The 20336-nt window shown below is 32.2% G+C and overlaps 2 protein-coding genes across 3 annotated transcripts; both read left to right on the top strand.

The window, feature by feature from the left end:
* Positions 1-2746: 2746 nt before the first annotated feature.
* On the top strand, positions 2747-9389 carry LOC131593423 (SH2 domain-containing protein A-like). 2 transcript variants are annotated; one of them, XM_058865917.1, is made up of 7 exons: positions 2747-3803; positions 3994-4230; positions 4433-6823; positions 6925-6996; positions 8067-8389; positions 8655-8729; positions 8828-9389. In XM_058865917.1, the coding sequence occupies exons 3-7, from the start codon at positions 6815-6817 to the stop codon at positions 8844-8846; spliced, it is 498 nt and encodes a 165-aa protein (XP_058721900.1). In that variant the 5' UTR covers positions 2747-3803; positions 3994-4230; positions 4433-6814; the 3' UTR covers positions 8847-9389. The 2 variants fall into 2 exon arrangements, with proteins under 2 accessions (XP_058721900.1, XP_058721899.1); XM_058865916.1 differs by lacking the exons at positions 6925-6996; positions 8067-8389; positions 8655-8729; positions 8828-9389 and having other exon boundaries at positions 2771-3803; positions 4433-4708.
* Positions 9390-14194: 4805 nt separating this feature from the next.
* LOC131657228 (F-box protein At5g03100-like) lies at positions 14195-16639 on the top strand. The gene is made up of 3 exons (XM_058926689.1): positions 14195-15202; positions 15393-15629; positions 15832-16639. Exons 1-3 carry the CDS (start codon positions 14267-14269, stop codon positions 15910-15912), a joined length of 1254 nt encoding a protein of 417 aa, XP_058782672.1. The 5' UTR covers positions 14195-14266; the 3' UTR covers positions 15913-16639.
* Positions 16640-20336: the final 3697 nt, after the last annotated feature.

The raw sequence follows: 20336 nt of genomic DNA, 5'->3' as shown, positions 1-20336 counted from the left end.
CATGTTTGGCGGCTCTCTAGTAAAATTGATTTTACCTTCAGAATTGATTTTAACTTGAAAATATGATTTGTAACTTTTGAGTCCAAACATATTCAAACATTAATAACATTACATTTGGCTCAATTGTAATCAAAATTAATTCACTCGAAATCACTTTTTGTCACCTTGAATCAATTTCTTCACTCAAACTCCTATTAAAATTTGAAACTGTAGGCACATCTTGCTGTATCCATGAGGTGTTAGAAAGTTCAAGGACATTAGTTGTATTTTATGATTTTTTTTCTTCAAGTTTTTTTGAATCTTTATTCTAATTCAGATGGGAATACTGCAGTATTTGATCAACAATGACATTTTATTATCGCTAAAACGCCTGATGCTAAAATTCTAAAATACTGGTCTGTGGTCTCTCCCTATTTGAATTGTGTTAACTGATTTCATGTGTTTTATTATACCGGATTCATGTCTTATAACTTTTCCAAATAAGTTTATCCATTTGTCCATGTCATTATACATCCATGCCCCATGTTGTATACATGCTTTCTAGGTGGCTGGCCACCTGCACCACATTCCTCTATCAACTATTATGTTTTACTTTTACATAATTTCTTGGTGTTTGATCCTTGAATGGGTCTTATAGGACGTGTGATATTTTTTTCTGATCTTTGAAGGAGTGAGTACTATTTTAACTTAGTAAAATCTAATTTTACAGCTGTATTTAAGATGTTAGTGTCTATGCTCCAAAAGTCGGATAGTAGTTCTTGTGATTACCAAATTCATGTGTTGTCAAATAGTGGCTATAGTGCCCTATAAGCTATATTTAGTGGAATTTAAACAAACCATTGTTTTACAATATACTATTTTGTATAAACAGAGTGTTGTCAAAGAGCAGCTATAACGAGTCTAACATTAAAATTCCTTATTTCATCAAATCATTGCCTGTATGCTAGTTAAAATTTCCATTTCCTTACTGCTTTAGTTTAAATTTCATTTTAATGTATAGCTGTATACTGATAGTTTTGCTAAAACATATACTAGAGAATGTAAGGGTGGGGGCCACCGAAAGTGGAGTAGGCAGTGAGGCCACAAGGAATTTTCTGCATACCACTACTCATCAATATCCTTCCTTTAAATAGCCTAAGATATACTGTCTCTCTCTTCCCAAGTGCAACTAGGGTCACCTGTCATTTCTCTCTCTTTCCATGTGCAGGGATGTCAATGGGGCGGGGCGGGGACGGAGGATACATTCCCATCACAATCCCCGCCATTGAATCTATTCTCCATCCCCACTTCGGATCCCCGTTTCGGGGGGATTTTGTCACCCATCCCCGACCCCGCGGGTCCCCTTGGATCCCCACGGTTCATGCGGAGATCTATAAACATGAATTTTTTTATATATAATTTTAAACCAAATTAATAGTAAAAGCTTAAAAAACTAACCAATAAATATATTGTTTTTACAATATTTAATCTATAATATCGAACAAAATTTTCAAACTAAAAAAAATGAAAAAATCATTTATATCACTCTTTTACTAACAATACATATATATTTTAAATTTGTGTATAAGATTAATTATATAAAATGTTAAATAAACTTACATAATAATTTAAAATTATATATAAATTAAGGACATTATGCTATTTTATTCGGGGCGGGGACTCCACGGGGCGGGAGATATTTACGCCACCCCCGTCCCCGAAGTGCCTTCGGGGAGACTTTGATCCCCATCCCCATCCTCGCGGGGGGAAAATTCCCCATCTTTGGAGCCCCAAACGGAGAATCCCCACGGTGATTCCCGCTAACGGAGGCAAGTTGACATCCTTACCCATGTGCAACCAGTTCAGAGCCTTCTCCTCCAGCGCTAGGACTACTGCATCTACCTTGTCCTGCGTTCGTATATCGTTCAAACGGAAGTATGCGTGTGATTTGAACCATTACTATTTTATTATTTATAGTTTTTCGTTGTTGTTAATCAAATTTTTTATATCATAGTTTTTGTAATATTGATTTATACATGTATATAAAATTATGGAAACTTTATGATTACTTATAAGTGTTTTGGATTTGGTCATACAGACTAACTCTAATAAAATATTTCTCATAATAAAATTATATAATCTCAAATTAAAGTAAACAAATTTATTATTATATTGTACCATATAAAAGATACTATTAATTTTTTATTTAAAAAAATATAATTTATTTAAAACCATTGTTTACTTTTGTGCACCCTTCAATATGAAAATTAAAAACAATTAGACATATATTCAAAATGAATGAATATTTCATTTGTTTATCCTAATAAAATAATAAATTACAATCCATAATCTTATACAATTACTTACAGTTACATCATTATAAATTTATTTATTTTTTTAATTTTAATAAATTAATAATTGTCATATTTTAATTTTGTATAATATAAAATTTATTTGTTACCCTCATTTGATTTGACATTTAAATTATTGCTTGAAATTTCTAACTATGCGCATAAAAATTCTATTAAATACAAATTAATTGCTTATAGTTAAAAATAAAAATAATAATATTTCAATATCACTAAATAATATTATCTATTAACAAATACAAAAAATTGGATAATTTTTTTTAATTGAGAATAAATCAAATCATACTAAATAAAATAAACTTGTGGAAATAGGTACAAAATTTGTGTTAGAAAATCTAGTGAGTTTAGGGTTGTAAAGTTGTTAAATAGTAGTACAAATAAAAAAAGGAGTGGGGGTATTATCTTATCTTCTAGATTCGGTAGAATTGGGTCCAACTTTGAAATATCCATAAAGTGAGCTATATATAGAGAGAGAGCAATGATGGTTTTTGTTGAAGTGAAACAAACTCAAACCCTAACATGTCGTTGACTCATGAAACTGAGGACAGATTCGGCGATCTGCCAGATCCGGTTGTCTTTCACATACTTTCCTATTTGAACACCAAAGAGGCCTTTCAAACTTGCATACTCTCCAAAAGATGGAACAATCTCACAAACAATCTTCCAATCCTAATTCTAGATTCCGACCAGTTCGAATCTCTGGAAAAATTCGACAGGGCACTGTCTCAAATTCTATCTGTTCGCAATGGGTTCGATGAGGACGACGATTCAAATTCCGTTCTCGACACTCTAGATTTGACCCTTTCCCCAATTGATTTCTGGGTCCGTGATAGTTTCCCGTGGACTGACGTATTCGTCAAACGCATGGTAAGGTATGCCCTTTCACATAATGTCCGGCGATTACGATACCCTATCACCTGTAATAATATTCCGTTTCAACCTATATTTGCATCTCAAACTTTATCTTCTCTTGACCTTTCTGTTCCTCGTTGTTTTCGAGAATTAGGTTCAATATTTTTATTTCCGACTCATCTCAATTTGCCCTCATTGACACACTTGACTTTATCATATTTTCGATTTGGTGCTGCCGATGATGGTTGTGCCGACCCCTTCTCCGCCTTTAACAAGTTGAATACTTTGACCCTTATAAGTTGCTTTGTTCTTAATCCACAAGTTCTTAATTGCGCTACAAGAATGTATCGAGATGATAATAATCAGCCATTAAAACTCCGCATATCTTCGCCAAATCTTTGTAACTTTTCTTTTATTGGTAATACAAGTCAAAAACTATGTCTCACCCATCTTTCTTCTCTTAAACACCTATTCATTGATGCTGAACAAATTGGCTTTCGAAACTCTGCCGCCGTCGTTCAAGATGATGCTGCAGTCCTACTCAGCTCGTTGCAAGACCTTCCTAATATCAGATCATTGACGGTCTCTTCTAATACTCTGCAGGTAGGTTCCGTGTCTGCTATCATTTTCATTTATTTTTATCTAATTTCTCTTAAATATATTTATGTTTTTCATTTATTTTTATCTAATTTCTCTTAAATATATTTATGTTTTCAGTTATTTTTATCTAATTTATATTTATGTTTTTCATTTACTTTTATCTAATTTCTCTTAAATATATTTATGTCTTCAGGTTCTATCTCTTGTTTCCAATTTATTCGAGGTTAAATTTACTTCCTTCTATAACTTGGAGTCACTGGAAGTACAAATGAAACCGATTTCAGGTCAATTGTACACTATTTTGTGTTTTGGCAAGTTCATGATACCAGGCGGCATTCAGCCGTATCAAGCTACAATCATACCTGATGGAGTAATTGACTGTTTGATTCAAAACTCGCCTTCAGCAAATGTTAGCGTCATACCATATAAGGTATGTCAAAGTGTGACTCACTTGATTTTGTTTTTTCATCTAGAGAGATAAGGCTAGGTTGTTGTCGTTGTTATAAGTCTTTAATCAAGTTCTTTTAAGTCTTTAAGTCTGAATTCTTAATAAGTTCTTGTGAGTCACTTTGATTTGCAAAATGATAGTTACTGCAAGTTCTTAATAGTTTTAAATTTTCAATTGAAATCAGATCCAAGATCCAAGAGAAGCACAAACTAGAGGTCGGAGGAAATTCTTTGGTAAAAAGCATACAAAAGCTAAACAAATTTGATATGCTAAACTTCTGTCAGGACACCAATATCAATGGAGGCGAACCATCAGAAATCTTTCTTGAGATTTATCTACTTTCTTGCCTTCTAATTTATCATTATATTTTCTATTTTACTGCAAGTATTGTATTCCAAGATTTATTTATTGTTTTTTTTTTCTTTTCTAAATAACATGTTTATTTATTTTACTCTCTTCATTCTAGTGTATTATATTTTCTATTTTATTTGATCTAGTACTAGACCTCCATTTTTTGGAATATTTTGTTGAATCGTGACAACTAATGACATAGTATTTTATAAGTCACATTTTTCGGGTGAATTATACGTATTTATGAAGCTTAGGCTTGTTAATTCCCGTGGTGTTACTAATGAGACAGTTCACTATGATTATTTTGATTTTAGTTATTTGCTTAATGACTTGAATGTATATGTCTTACCACTGGCAAACTGATTTGGAGGTTCCTGAGTATGGTGTATGACCTTCCCGCTCTTGGACCCATGACATTATATGTTGACCTCGATGCTTACTTTTGATATTTTCTATTTTATTTGATCTAGTATTAGACCCCCCAGAGGTCTTATTTATTGGAATATTTTGTTGAATCGTGACAACTAATGACATAGTATTTTATATGTCACATTTTTTCCGTGAATTATACGTATCTGACCTTTCAAACTCTGCGGTGACTGGCGCACGGGGTGCTTGTGGTTGAGTCTTCCGCTCGCGTCATTTGGTGTGGCTGTTTGCGGTCGGAGGGCTTCAGAGCGCGGAAGATGAGGTGTTTGTCGGAGCAAAGCAGATTGTTCACGTGGCGGGTGATGTCTGGTGGTGGTCGGTGGTGCGGATTGGAATAATGGCGTGATTTTGTTACATGTTTAGTGTTATGGTTAAAAGGTGATAATGAATGACAAATTTTGTTGTTTACATGAGATAAAGGTAGTGTTAGAATTTATGAATGGTTTACACAAAATACAAAATGTGTAGAAAGTTCGTGAATTAGTGGAAATAGGTACAAAATTTACTCTATGAATGTATGTACAGTGTTAGAAAACCTATCATATAAGAAAGTTCACACATTTCCTCATTTCTTAGCTATGCCACATCAGCTTCTGTTCCCTCAAAAAGCCACATCAGCATCCTCAAAATTAACTTCTCCCTCCATCATAATTGGCAGTTACTAAGGGTCCTCTTCCCTAAACTGTTCCTTTTCTTCTTCCAACTCCTTTTCTCTTTCGCTTGAGGCAAAAAAACCCAACATCTTCATCTCCATTCAACTTTCGATCTTCACTCCTCAAGAACTCTTCGATCTTCCTTCACAAACTTTCATATGTGCAACACAACGTCACTGTACAACGTTATTTCAATCACCTTCATGAATTTGGCGCAACTGGCGCAAGTGGTTTTCGGTATAGAATGGCTCATGAGTGTGTGTTTAAGTATAGACATAGTAGTCATTTTCCTGAGTTGTATGTTGATGATCCCGGTGGTTGTAAAATTTGAAAGTTGTACCTCTGACTTCTTTCCTTGATTTCACAGATTGACATCTTAATGTCCTTTATCTCAGATGCACTCTGATGACGAGAAATCCAAGTTTTGATTAGGCTTGCAACCTTGCTGACTAAAGATGTGCATCCAGGAGGGTTGGCTCTATAGTTGAGCGGAAGATATTCTTCAATAACATCTTCAATACGAAATGATGCTTCTCTTAGATACTTCACCCAAGTTCTTTGTCCATCATTGGTTTCTACTTCATCTGCGGCCCTTATGTCTGCATCTGTAAGAAAGGATTGAATGAATTTGAGCTCATCTTTGATATCTGAAAAATCTATGTGTAAAGAAGCGCAATAATTTTAGATTTCTTCAATTCTAAAGTTTCATCACCCAGAAAATAAACATTCAGGTGTAACTTATTACATATTATCCTCAACTCTGGCATCACAAAAAAATATACAGTATTTAACTTCAGTTCTTCATTTCCATTTATCTTGAATCTGCCAAGCTATAGCTCCAAATTAACCTATAATACGTTCATTTCTGGCTCTCATTACAAAATGCACAACTTCCTCGCTGAAGTAATCTTGCCATTTGTGGAAATTGCAGCAAGTAGCAAGAGAGACGAACTGACTAAAAGTTTATGCTATTCTTGAACAGCTTCATGACAAGTTCAATAAGCATGGAAATCTTCTTGCTGTTAGTACGGCAGATAGCGGTGTTAAAATTGTTGCCAATGCAGAGGGTTTAAATCCATGAGGCGCGTTGATGCTACTGATCCAAAGCTTTGTATCTACTTTAATTCGGCAGCATGATTAAGGTTTTGTTTCGATATATGTCCTTTTCATTTATATCCTCTTTAATCTTTTCGGATTTTCAAGTTAACTAGATGAGTGCTTATCATTTGTATGTTTGTTGCAGGCTTCTCAAATTCTTCGCATAATTACATTTCATTCTACACAACTTCCCGGTCTAAACTACCATTGTCGTGAGGTATGATCGGTTAATATATGCAGTTGTAATCCGTAATATTGCGTGAGGTATGATCGGTTGATATATGTAGCTGTAAACTGTAATATGATCAGTTCATATTCTATTTAGTGTGATATTACGGATTTTGTGCGAATTTTTGCAACGCAATCTCTGGAGTTGACTGACTCAATAGAAATTTCCTTATGACTTTTCCCCCTGCTTAAGTCATAATCAATTTCTGTATGTTTGGTTCATTAATGTAAAACTGAATTTTGATGCAATGTGAAGGGAAACTTGATTATCTGAGGCAATATAATTTCATCTTATCATTACTGCCAAGCTTCAACTTGCTAAGTAGCTGTTTTTACCCATAAGTTCACATCGCATGTAACCATTGCCATAGCTTGATATTTTCCCCCAACACTAAACTGAGTGATCAATATGCATCTTACTTTTACAAGATACAAGATTTTTAACTATAGATTATTTTATCCCTATAGAGGAGATATTTTCAAAATGTTAATGATTTTTAACTATTTATTCCAACGATGAACTCTATGAAGATCCAATTTCTTATGTTTGCTTTAGGATTGTGGATTCTCCCATTTCTCGCATGCATTTTAGTTTTCTAAAGGAATCAAGTATTGCCAAATTGTCGCCATGGCAAATTTTTGTTAGAAGTTATGAACTTCTCATGTGGTTGACCTACCTTAATATTGAGTTTTGCTTACTCGATGAAGGATTTAATTGAAAGATCCGATGATTCTTAGAACTCCCTATGAAGTTAATTATTTTTTGTTGCTTGGAGCATTTTTTATGTTGAGCAATTACGGTTAAAATTAGTGGAAAAAAGGTGAATTCTTAGTGCTTGCCTTTACTATAAAGCCGGGTATTTTTTTGTGTTCCAGATATGCATGATAAAAAGAGGCACCTGTGCTTATGGAAGGATATAAACATCAAGTTTTAGTTAATAATTGAGTTTCTTGGGGTGGCAGTAGACGGGTTGATCTAGGTAGAAATGGACTTGAGGGATCTAGGTAGAAATGACCTTTTGATCAAGTATATTTAATAAATCTAAATCTTGACAACAGAACTTTGAGAAGTTGTGGTGCTGGCTGTACCCTGTAGTGTGTGTAATATCCAGGGACAAGTTGTGGTGCTGGCTGTACCCTGTAGTGTGTGTAATATCCAGGGACTGGGTAAATCCTATATGGAATTCCATTTCACCTAAATGGATTGAAGGATTCATCACCAAAGAGGACGCAACAGGATTTCAAGAACCTGATACTTTTATACTGCAGGGTCCAACCTCAAGAAGCTGGCCTCACCCAGATGTTGGTAGCCTGACTATTACTTATGTTAGCAGTGACTACAAACTTTGCCACAGACTACTTTCAATGGATCATATTTATAGGTAAGGTTTTTATCTTTTTTATTGAATCCATTGGTTGGATTTTCCTTAGTCATGAGTATATCATTCTCGGGTGGAGTTGATGACATGTCCGCGAGACTTATGTCTTCTTTCATGTATCATGCATTTCTGATATGTCATAGATGGAGAGTGTATAAATATAAATAAATGCTGCCTTTAGAGATTGAACTCTAGACCAACAATTTATACGTTAGACCAAACTGTTTTTCCTTAACTAAAATATTAATCATATTTGTTGTTTCCGTAGCTCCGATAAAATAACTGGCGTGAGACCATTGCAAGATATGCTACTGGCAGAACCTGAGCTGACTCGGTTGGGAAGGTAATTTGCAAAGCTTGTTTCTTATATGCATTAAACTAAATGCTTAACATTTCATTACTATTAATTGTTTTTCCCATCATTGGCAATTAATTCTTCAGGGTAATGAGAAGGAATTAAGCACACTGATGTTATGGCAGATTGTCATTAAATATCCGGTCAAAGTTGTTTTTCAAGGTTCTATTGCCATTATTGACTCAAAAAGGAGGATATATGTAAAAAATACTTTAGGGGTCGTATTTTTAACACTATAATTGAGAGAAATTTTTGAACAAGAAATTGTGATTTTACTAGTTATAGAACATAAAATGTTAGCATATAAAGTTGAAATATTGGTATTAATATTTTTATAATTTTACCCATTTTAACCAAAATTTAGTCTTTTACCAATACTTTTTATTTTTCTCAATCACAATGCGCGAAAACGACGGGTACCCGTAAGACACTAGTTTACTATATGAGTGTATGTGCAGTGTCATAAAGAAAACAATGTAAGTTAATAATTATCAACTTTTTTATATCAAATAGTAACAAACCTGACGGTTTCTTATATGAAGCGCTCATTTATTTATATAATATATTTATTTTAATAAAAATGATATTCTTACACTATTTTCTTACACCTATTTTACTATTCACCTATATCTATTAAAAATATGGGCAAATTATTAATTAACTTCATTAATCAACTTTTTACATTCCATTAACTAATTTTATTTTACTGTAAAAAATATTTTTAATATCAAGATATTTGTTAACCAACTTCATCACTATATTAACCAATTTTTTACTTTATTAACCAGCTTTATTTTACTTTTAAAAGACATTGTTCATACACTATTCTTAATACTATTTATGGATACTGTTCGTTGTCACTGGTATTGTTCACTATTTAATAGTAAAAAATGGTGTAAGATTTTAGATTTCCTTTAATTCCTCTACCTCTCTTGGTATTGTTCACTATTTAATAGTAAAAAATGGTGTAAGATTTTAGATTTCCTTTAATTCCTCTACCTCTCTTGGTATTGTTCACTATTTAATAGTAAAAAATGGTGTAAGATTTTAGATTTCCTTTAATTCCTCTACCTCTCTTTTCTTCCACGGCTTTCTCTCCTCACTGTGTTCCCTTCATTTTCTGCATTTTACAACAATAATGATGAATCTCAATTGTTTCTTTAAATCTTCAAACTTTAATTTCCTTTATTTATTATTTCTGAATCGTTTTGAAGACCTCAATCTTTTGTTCTTATAAGATTTTAGATTTTATTCTTACTTTAAATTTTAGATAAGTGATATTTCAGATCTGCAAAATCAATGATATTTTTTAGATCTGTAAAGAAACCGATGGTATTTTTCAGATCTGTGAAATAAATTAAGATCTGGAAAATGTGAAGGATCGGTGTTTTTCTGTATTTCTTTTTCAGGTTGTTCAAGTGGTTTAACAAGTTATTCAAGTGGATTGTCAATAAGGGTGAGCACTTTAACTTTATATCTCTTGCATATCATTTTCAATGTCGTTTACAACCTTTTTTAAATAAAAATTTAACCTTTTACACTTTCCATGTTCGTGTGTCAAAGAAGACGTTCTGAATGTTGGTTATGGACGTATGGTAAATTTTGACATAAAAATTCAACCTTTTCCAAATTTCCTTTTGTGTGTGTTAAAGAAGTTGTCTATATTTCAGTTTTTTGTCCTTCAACCTAATAAAAATGGAAACTTTAACCTATTTCTTACATCAACGATTCTTAACTCAAGGATAAAGAAAATGCAATAAAAAATATTTGTTTTGTTCATGTGGTTTCTTTTTTATTTTGATATTTTTTGTCTTCAGAGTTAAAGTTAAATTAATCAGTAATATTTTAGGATTATATTTATTTATTTTTCTTTTTTAATATTGATTTTGATCACATTTATTTGTTAAGGAAGATGCTAATTTTGTGTGTGTTGTGGTTAGAATGAAGAAAAAGAAGATTTTGCATTTTGAGATGCTTGGAATTAAGAGAATTGAACGGGTACTTCTAGTTGGAACTTCATTGAAAATTGTTGGTGGGGTAATTTAATTAGTTTAAGTAGAGATATAACTAGGTAGTTTCTCAAGAATGTCATATATTGGAAAAGTGACATTCTTGAGAATTCCACGTTGTTGTATCAAACTCCAATCATTTAATTACTATATTTTTATTATTGAGTTAGTCTGGTATAGATGTTGCAAGTTTAAAAAATATGATAATAATTGATTTTGTGTGTGTTCGAAATGATGCAGGAAACACAAGGACATAAACGCTTATGGAAATAATCCAATAACAATACTGAGTTAGTTGACCTAAAGAGTGATAGTTTAAGTATAAAATAAAATTTGCAATATATAAGTGTAGGTGTAATACTATTAAATTTTTTTAATTATAGTTCATTCATAAAAATAAAAGTGATTAAAAATGTAGTTTCAATATTCAACTTAAAAAACAAGATAAAGGCACTATTTGTCTAATCAATCATTCAAATTTTTATCACACATTTTTAGTTTCGATGTTCAATTTTGAGTTTCGCATAATGTTGTACGATGTGTTCCATGTGTCTCAGTTGAGGAAATACATTTCCGATCCGTCCCATGTGATCCAAGTAGATGATGTACAGGTAAAAGACAACTTAACGGTTGAAACATTGCCCGTGAGGATTGAAGATAGAAGACTGAAGCAATTGCGTGGCAAAGAAATAGCTTTAGTCAGAGTAGCTTGGGGAGGACCAGCTGAAGGAAATGTTACCTGGGAGCTAGAGAGCCAGATGAAAGATTCCTATCCGGAACTCTTTGCTTGAGGTATGTTTTCGAGGACGAAAACTCTTTTAGTGGGGGAGAGTTGTAACGCCCGTATAATTTTAATATTAATTTTATTTTATTATTGAATTAATAATTAGAATTATTAAAGAAATTGTGGAAATAATGAATAAATAAGGTTTTTGGCTTTGGGCCATATGTGGAAATAGTAAAAGAAGGGGGGGTGATTCTGTAAACCTTTTACTAATTTTATTATTATTTCATAAAACAATTGGAATTGGGAACAAAGAAAGAGCGTGAAAGAACAGAAGTATAAGGAACGAGGAACGTGAAGGAGAACGGTAGAGGGAGAGACCAAGAATCAAGAATTGTCTAAGGTAAGGGGGGACTTATCTGATTATCATCTATTATCGGGTTAGGGGTTGATAATGCTGAATAGATGTAGAATTCGGATCGATTGAGTCATATGATAGGTTTAGGGATTGAGTCAATTGTATGATGTTTGATCTCTATGTGTGAATCTATGATGTCTGCGTTGTTATAGTCTCAATTGATGCGTAATTGGTGCATTATGAGACGTAATTTGTGTTGTTTGGGCAATCTATGTAACTATGTTCGCACTGGTATGTATTAGGGGTGTTTGGAATGCATAGAATGCTGTTTTCTGCAGGATGGGGTTTCTGAAATCGCCGGTTCGCGCCGCGTACATAGGGTTGGCGCCGCGAACATGAAGGCAGAATGTTAGGAAGTGATGATACGCTCAGGTCGCGCCGCGTACCTGTGTTCGCGCCGCGAAGGCGTAACTTTTTCTCGTTCCGCGCCGCGTGTGGAGGTTTGCGCCGCGAACAACTTGGCAGAGCGCCAAGGAATTTTTGGGACGCTCAGTTCGCGCCGCGAGATGGTGATGGCGCCGCGTACTGTGGGTGTTTTGAGATATTTTCTAAAAAGTTCAAAGATGCATTACTTTTTAACCGTTGGTCCGTTTAATGTGCCGTTTTGAGCTAAACGAACCTTATAGAATAATCTATATGATGATTGATTGGTTTTAGAATGATGATAAATACATGTATGCTATTTCTTATTGATGATGATGATGATTGATGTAATACATGTATATTTTCTATATGATGATGATAGAATTGTGATTGAACGGTGTTAATATATATGAACATACTTGATGATGATGATGATATTGATGATAATGATGATGATGGTATAAGTATGTTATATATGTTGCATTCATTCACATTCATTGATGATACTGTATCCATAAGGGTGTGTTGGATCAGTAAAGGGCATGATTCCCATTGTGAGGAATCTGTGCTGGCAGGGCCGTATCTGGATGATGTTGGATCGGTCATGGGTTATTCCCATTGGATGATGTTGGTACCACATGCATAGTGTCAGTCCATTCATATGCATAATTTATAACATGATTGGAGGTATTCCAGTGTTGTAAATGTTGATGATGTGTTGGTTGTTATTGGATTGTTTTGATTGTCTGTTTATGAAACAATTGGGTGAATGATGCAACTGTGATGTGTTATTGCTTTATAACCTTATAACATTTGTTAATTATGACGAGACTCACCCTTACATGTTGTCATTTTCAGATTGAGGATAGCGGCTGTTCGACTCGGTGAGGATTAGCTCATGAGTCAGTGTTTTAGTTAGCGTCAGGTGTCATGCTTTGATAGTTGTAACACTGGGAACGCTTGTTTGTAGTTTGATTGTAACTCTATATTTAATTGTTTTGGTTGAAGCCTGATACATTAGTGATAATGTTGACTTGATGAAGTATTTCCGCTGCGTAGAACATGGTTTTGATTAATGAGTTATGATTTCAGGTGTTTTCAGTAATGCATGACTTATACTGACGTGTGTTTTCATTATTTATGAATTGTGATGCCTCTCTACATGTTACTCTGATTTAAAAATATGTTTAATTGCCGCGGGTTATTAGAGGGGTGTTACAAAACTCACGCAATTCACCCTCACTCTCACACGGATTGCAAAACGGAAAATTCCAACTTGGTTCAAACAAGAAATTCCAACTTGGTTGACACTAAGGTTGCAACGTTGTCTACAAAAGTCGAAGGACAACTTTGCAAGTTCACCATTAGAGCAGTTGGCCCGGGGTATAAGGGGTCTTGGTATGGGGCTTGAGTAGCCATAGAAGAAGTTGGGTTACTTATCATATGGGGTAAAGTAATTGTTAGTGTTGATATCGATGCGAAAGCCAACACTAGATTTAGAATGGGGCCAATTACCCTTACGATATTCAAAGTCCCTACCGCACCAATGGTTGATGTGGCAAGTGGGTGACTCGATCTTTAAAAATGATCACAAGACCTAGAAAATATCTTAATTTCACATGTGCATTCTTTAAATTTAAATTTTAAATATAATCATCCGTTACATCAAAATGGTACAAAATAAAAATTTAAATAAAATTTGAAACAAGTATAATAATCAGAAACGAAAATAATTGCAAAGTTATTATAATTAATCTTGCAAAGTTGTTAAATAGTACAGATAAAAAGGAGTGGGGGTACTATCTTATAATTAATCTAGTGAGTTTAGGGTTGTAAAGTTGTTAAATAATAGTACAAATAAAAAAAGGAGTGGGGATATTATCTTATCTTCTAGATTCGGTAGAATTGGGTCCAACTTTGAAATATCCATAAAGTGAGCTATATATATATATATATATATAGAGAGAGCAATGATGGTTTTTGTTGAAGTGAAACAAACTCAAACCCTAACATGTCGTTGACTCATGAAACTGAGGACAGATTCGGCGATCTGCCAGATCCGGTTGTCTTTCACATACTTTCCTATTTGAACACCAAAGAGGCCTTTCAAACTTGCATACTCTCCAAAAGATGGAACAATCTCACAAACAATCTTCCAATCCTAATTCTAGATTCCGACCAGTTCGAATCTCTGGAAAAATTCGACAGGGCACTGTCTCAAATTCTATCTGTTCGCAATGGGTTCGATGAGGACGACGATTCAAATTCCGTTCTCGACACTCTAGATTTGACCCTTTCCCCAATTGATTTCTGGGTCCGTGATAGTTTCCCGTGGACTGACGTATTCGTCAAACGCATGGTAAGGTATGCCCTTTCACATAATGTCCGGCGATTACGATACCCTATCACCTGTAATAATATTCCGTTTCAACCTATATTTGCATCTCAAACTTTATCTTCTCTTGACCTTTCTGTTCCTCGTTGTTTTCGAGAATTAGGTTCAATATTTTTATTTCCGACTCATCTCAATTTGCCCTCATTGACACACTTGACTTTATCATATTTTCGATTTGGTGCTGCCGATGATGGTTGTGCCGACCCCTTCTCCGCCTTTAACAAGTTGAATACTTTGACCCTTATAAGTTGCTTTGTTCTTAATCCACAAGTTCTTAATTGCGCTACAAGAATGTATCGAGATGATAATAATCAGCCATTAAAACTCCGCATATCTTCGCCAAATCTTTGTAACTTTTCTTTTATTGGTAATACAAGTCAAAAACTATGTCTCACCCATCTTTCTTCTCTTAAACACCTATTCATTGATGCTGAACAAATTGGCTTTCGAAACTCTGCCGCCGTCGTTCAAGATGATGCTGCAGTCCTACTCAGCTCGTTGCAAGACCTTCCTAATATCAGATCATTGACGGTCTCTTCTAATACTCTGCAGGTAGGTTCCGTGTCTGCTATCATTTTCATTTATTTTTATCTAATTTCTCTTAAATATATTTATGTTTTTCATTTATTTTTATCTAATTTCTCTTAAATATATTTATGTTTTCAGTTATTTTTATCTAATTTATATTTATGTTTTTCATTTACTTTTATCTAATTTCTCTTAAATATATTTATGTCTTCAGGTTCTATCTCTTGTTTCCAATTTATTCGAGGTTAAATTTACTTCCTTCTATAACTTGGAGTCACTGGAAGTACAAATGAAACCGATTTCAGGTCAATTGTACACTATTTTGTGTTTTGGCAAGTTCATGATACCAGGCGGCATTCAGCCGGATGAAGCTACAATCATACCTGATGGAGTAATTGACTATTTGATTCAAAACTCGCCTTCAGCAAATGTTAGCGTCATACCATATAAGGTATGTCAAAGTGTGACTCACTTGATTTTGTTTTTTCATCTAGAGAGATAAGGCTAGGTTGTTGTCGTTGTTATAAGTCTTTAATCAAGTTCTTTTAAGTCTTTATGTCTGAATTCTTAATAAGTTCTTGTGAGTCACTTTGATTTGCAAAATGATAGTTACTGCACGTTCTTAACAGTTTTAAATTTTCAATTGAAATCAGATCCAAGATCCAAGAGAAGCACAAACTAGAGGTCGGAGGAAATTCTTTGGTAAAAAGCATACAAAAGCTAAACAAGTTTGATATGCTAAACTTCTGTCAGGACACCAAAATCAATGGAGGCCAACCGTCAGAAATCTTTCTTGAGTTTTATCTACTTTCTTGCCTTCTAATTTATCATTATATTTTCTATTTTACTGCTAGTATTGTATTCAAATTGTGATTTTTTATTTTATTTTCTAGATAACATGTTTATTTATTTTACTCTCTTCATTCTAATGTATTATATTTTCTATTTTATTTGATCTAGTACTAGACCTCCATTTATTGAATATTTTGTTGAATCATGACAACTAATGACATAGTATTTTATAAGTCACATTTTTTTCGTGAATTATAAGCTTAGGCTTGGTAATTCCCGTGGTGTTATTGATTAGACAGTTCACGACGAGTATTTTAATTTTAGTTATTTGCTTAACGATTTGAATGTCATCTCAGCAGAGCAAACTGATTTGGAGGTTGCTGAGTATGGTGTATGTAGATGATGAAGATGTGTTTATTGTACCAATTAATCCCGAATTTAGTCCGCTTTTTGTGGCGAGTATGGTGTATGTAGATGATGAAGATGTGTTTATTGTACCAATTAATCCTGAATTTAGTCGGCTTTTCTGGCCTCCCCGCCCTTGGACCCATGACATTATATGCTGAACTCGATGCTTACTTTGTCTAGAATGATAAGCGACACCCTTTAGAATTTAGATTAGACCATTGATGAGAGCAATATTGTTTTGAATGCAAGCCAGTGAGTGTATATTGCTCTGAATGCACTTTTTAGACCATTGGTGTTTATATTGTTCTGAATGCACTTTTTAGATAATTGAGACCATACACTAAATATTTGTTTAGATGATTCTTCTTAATGACAAAATTAGTGTCATTTACTAAATAGGGTATAGAGTGGAAAAAAAAATACTCTATTCCAAATTATTTGTCGTACTGTCCCAAATTATTTGTCAGTAAATTATTGTTAGTGGGAGAACAATAAATTAAAAGTATTTATTAGAAGATACAATTGAAAAATTAAATATAAAATTGCATTGTTAATTGAAAGTGACATTGAAATAATTTTTTTTTCAAACATGGTATTTATTTTAGAAGAGAGAGTAATTTATTTATGAAAAATATTATATTGATATTATAAAGAGAAATTTATTTATGAGACGAGGGATAATAATCGACTTTGTTACATTGAGTGTCTATAAGATATCCACCAGTGAAAGTATAGTGTAAAAAGTGTTCAAAATTATTACAACTGCAGAATAGAAATAGCAGTCAATTTTTTACAATTTTATCTATCTTTAGGTGAGCATTGATGTATTGAGGACAAAGATATATGGTTCGGGAATGAAGGTTTGATGGTCATTTGGTGAAGAAATAATAAGAAAGTAAACATTGTTAACATTGTCACCATAATATCATATTTTCATATTTATGGAAGAAATGTTTATAACGATAAAAATAAATAAAAAACAAAAATTATAACGGGTTAAGTTCATCATTTATCAATATATATTTATGTATGTAATATAAATAAAAATATTTAAAATAATGTATGAATTCATATACGGGTAAAATATATTTATTAATGTTACTAATAGTTATTTATATAATTAAAATAATATTTATAAATACTATGTTATTAGTTGATATTTATTAAACTAAATGATTGTATATATATATGAAAAATATTATATATATATATATATATATATATATATATATAAAAATTAAACTATGTCTTTATTTTAAAAATAATAGACTACTTTGGTAAAACAATTGTTTTCTTATTCACAATTTTTTTACGTTTTGAAAACAAAAGCAAGCGCACCACACCAGTACCCGTGCGATTGCACGGGTAACACACCAATACCATGTGAACGCACGAGTAACTATGTCAGAATTCTTGCGAAATCAGGAGTTAATATATTTTTTTACAATTAAAAAAATAAAAGTAAATATATTTAAAATATGTATGAATCCAAACACGAGAAAAATGTACTATTTTTTAGTTATTTATGTTGTTAATATTTTTATTTTAATACTAAAATTTTTATTTAAAATTCTTTTTAATTTAAGATACAATATTTTTTAAAATAATATATGAAAAATTATATATATATATATATATATATATATATATATATATATATATATATATATATATATATATATATATATATATATATATATATATATATATATATATATATATATATATATATATATATAATTGATGTAAAACAATTTTATTTTTCTTCTAAATATATGTTTTCTAAATAATAATAATTTTTTATAAAATAATTTTATTTTTTATTTATATTTTTATTATACTTTTAAAATAAAAGAGTACGTGTCACTCCAAAACACACGTGAACACACGAGTATCTCAATAATATAACAATAAAATCAAAAATTTAATATTAATGGCACCACGATCGGACAACAATTAATAGCAGCTACTAGAAAGAAAAAAGATGGGAGCATGGAATGAATTTTTGGAGCAAGCGTATAGATGAGAAAAGAAATATAAGAGACTGAAGAGAATTTCTGTAGCAGAAAAATTCAAATCTCATAGCAAAAACCTTGATCATTCAATTTGAGGGTGACGATTTATCAGTGCAATAATATAGAATTGAAGGGAAACAATGAGTGACAACGAGAAAGGGCAACTTACTATGGTTTCCCAAAATCCCAATATGAAAGATTTAAAGGTAGCACTAGTAAAGATATTCTAACTATCCATGACCCGAAACACTTAAAAATCAGAGCCGTCTGTTAGAGTGTTCAAGATGATCTACATCAGAACCTCAAATTGTGCACAAATAAGACCTCATAATAGATCTTCTATAATTAATTCATAATTAAATAGAACCCTATTTATTTTGTCACGAATGAACCATAGCTAACCAAAACAAGATCTCTAAAAACTTAAAACGACCCTATTAAGAATTATAGGACTCGTGACAGAAATCGTGTCATACACTCATTTCAAAAGCCATACCAATTCCTAATAATTTTATTTTGCAAGTGTAGCCAACTAAAAAGGTTTAACATTGCATGAACAAAAAGTCAAGCTGAATATCATTGGGAAACACTTGAGCCTGCACTTTATTTATTAATTCAACAAGATATCTTAACTAACACATCAGGCTGCAAACTAGACATATTGCTTTCACATTGAAAACTTACACACTACCTGGAATCAGCGACTCCGGTAAATTTCTTCTCCGGTAAATCAAACAAAAAACCATATCTGATTCACCCTATTATCAAATTCCAAAGGGTCATTGTACTGAGCCACAGAGTAAACCGAAGCATGACCAGCTCTACGGCTTTGATCAATAGCAGACGACCACTTAGTACCGGCAATACTTTCCTTCAAAGCTGCAGCTTCCTCGCCAACATCTGTATTTTTGAAGATATCTAGAATACTGACTCAATTTTATTTATTTATATAAAATAATTAATTTTAGGAATGTTCATGTATTTATGTTTATCCAAAAAAATTAAATATGAGATGTTCATGTTTTTGAAAAACCAACAAATATTACACTTTTTGAAGATATCTAGAATACTGACTCAATTTTATTTATTTATAAGGAACTGAAAATATGAAAAAGAAAAAACTATTCAATAGATTTTTGACACAGTAAATTATTAGTATTGATTTACAAGAGAATTATTAGTAAGATGAATTACGCACGGGTAATTTAAATCTTAAGATGAATAATGTATTACAAATGCATAAAAAGAAGTTTGAAAATTCGAATGAAAAATGTTAAATTAAAATTCGTAAAACATAATATAGATGTAATGAATGAAACTATATATAGTAGCCATTTTAAAAAAAGAAGTTGGAAATGTAATAGGTAAAAAGTGTCTTCAAAAGAACTTTGATTGTATGTGAGATCTTAGAATGAAGTGTACCAAAGAAATCTGAAAAGAATAAAAAACGTATTATGGTGATAGCGACCTTTGAAATAGTGAGTTAAATTAATGTCTGAAAAATATATTATAGTGGTAGTGACCCATAAAAATGACTTGAAGAAGTGCAAACATATGAATCATAAATAGTAAGTTATTAAAAATTTATGAATCATAAATAGTAAGTTATTAAAGATGGAGTAAAATATTAAAGTCTATATAAACACTTATCCTTTTAAGCCATTTTTTGACAGTTGAATATTTTTTAAGGCAAATGAACTTATATTAGTTTTTAGTACTAATTCAGACCAATGATGAATTTTATTCATCTTAGTAAATTTTGTTTTTTAATCATTTTAAAAAATAATAATTAAAACGACAATGATTCACTTCTAAAACATGAAAACCCAAGCACTAACAGATGACTCTTGACATTTCAGACACTTCATTGTGTCTTCCACGGATCTTTAGATCTGCACATCCAATTCGATCTGACATTTAGTTATCCTACGGCGAAATGATTT

The sequence above is a fragment of the Vicia villosa genome, linkage group LG3 (assembly GCF_029867415.1).
Source record: "Vicia villosa cultivar HV-30 ecotype Madison, WI linkage group LG3, Vvil1.0, whole genome shotgun sequence".
Lineage (NCBI taxonomy): Eukaryota > Viridiplantae > Streptophyta > Magnoliopsida > Fabales > Fabaceae > Vicia > Vicia villosa.
Note: the sequence above shows the minus strand (reverse complement) of the source record. Positions and strands in the feature narration are given on the sequence as shown.